This window comes from Buceros rhinoceros, unplaced genomic scaffold (genome assembly GCF_000710305.1).
Source record: "Buceros rhinoceros silvestris isolate BGI_N320 unplaced genomic scaffold, ASM71030v1 scaffold25542, whole genome shotgun sequence".
Classification (NCBI taxonomy): Eukaryota; Metazoa; Chordata; class Aves; order Bucerotiformes; family Bucerotidae; genus Buceros; species Buceros rhinoceros.
Window position 1 is genome coordinate 5333 of NW_010399828.1, and position 238 is coordinate 5570.

General features: G+C 68.9%; 1 protein-coding gene across 1 annotated transcript in view; it reads right to left on the reverse strand.

Annotated features, from left to right (window-relative positions):
• WDR6 (WD repeat domain 6) overlaps positions 1-238 on the reverse strand; it is a 3897-nt gene that overhangs the window by 1421 nt on the left and 2238 nt on the right. Inside the window, exon 6 of the mRNA XM_010131640.1 lies at positions 35-236. Coding sequence (XP_010129942.1) covers positions 35-236 — 202 coding nt within the window. The remainder of the gene's footprint in view (positions 1-34; positions 237-238) is intronic.

Consider the following 238-nt stretch of genomic DNA (forward strand, 5'->3'; position numbering starts at 1 on the left):
CCGAGGCAGAGAGCAGCAGGTCCGGCCGCAGCACCCGGATCCCCGTCACATGGGCAGCGTGAGCGCAGGGCCTGGCCACCCGCTCCAGGACACGCAGGCACATCCCCGTGGTGGCCTTGCCTCCACCCAGGGCAACCTCTAGCAGGCAGAGGTGGATGGAGCCGTCATCACTGCCGCTGGCCACCAGGTACTGTCCCTCCGGCGTCTCGTGGATGTGGAGGCTGTTCACGCCGCAGCT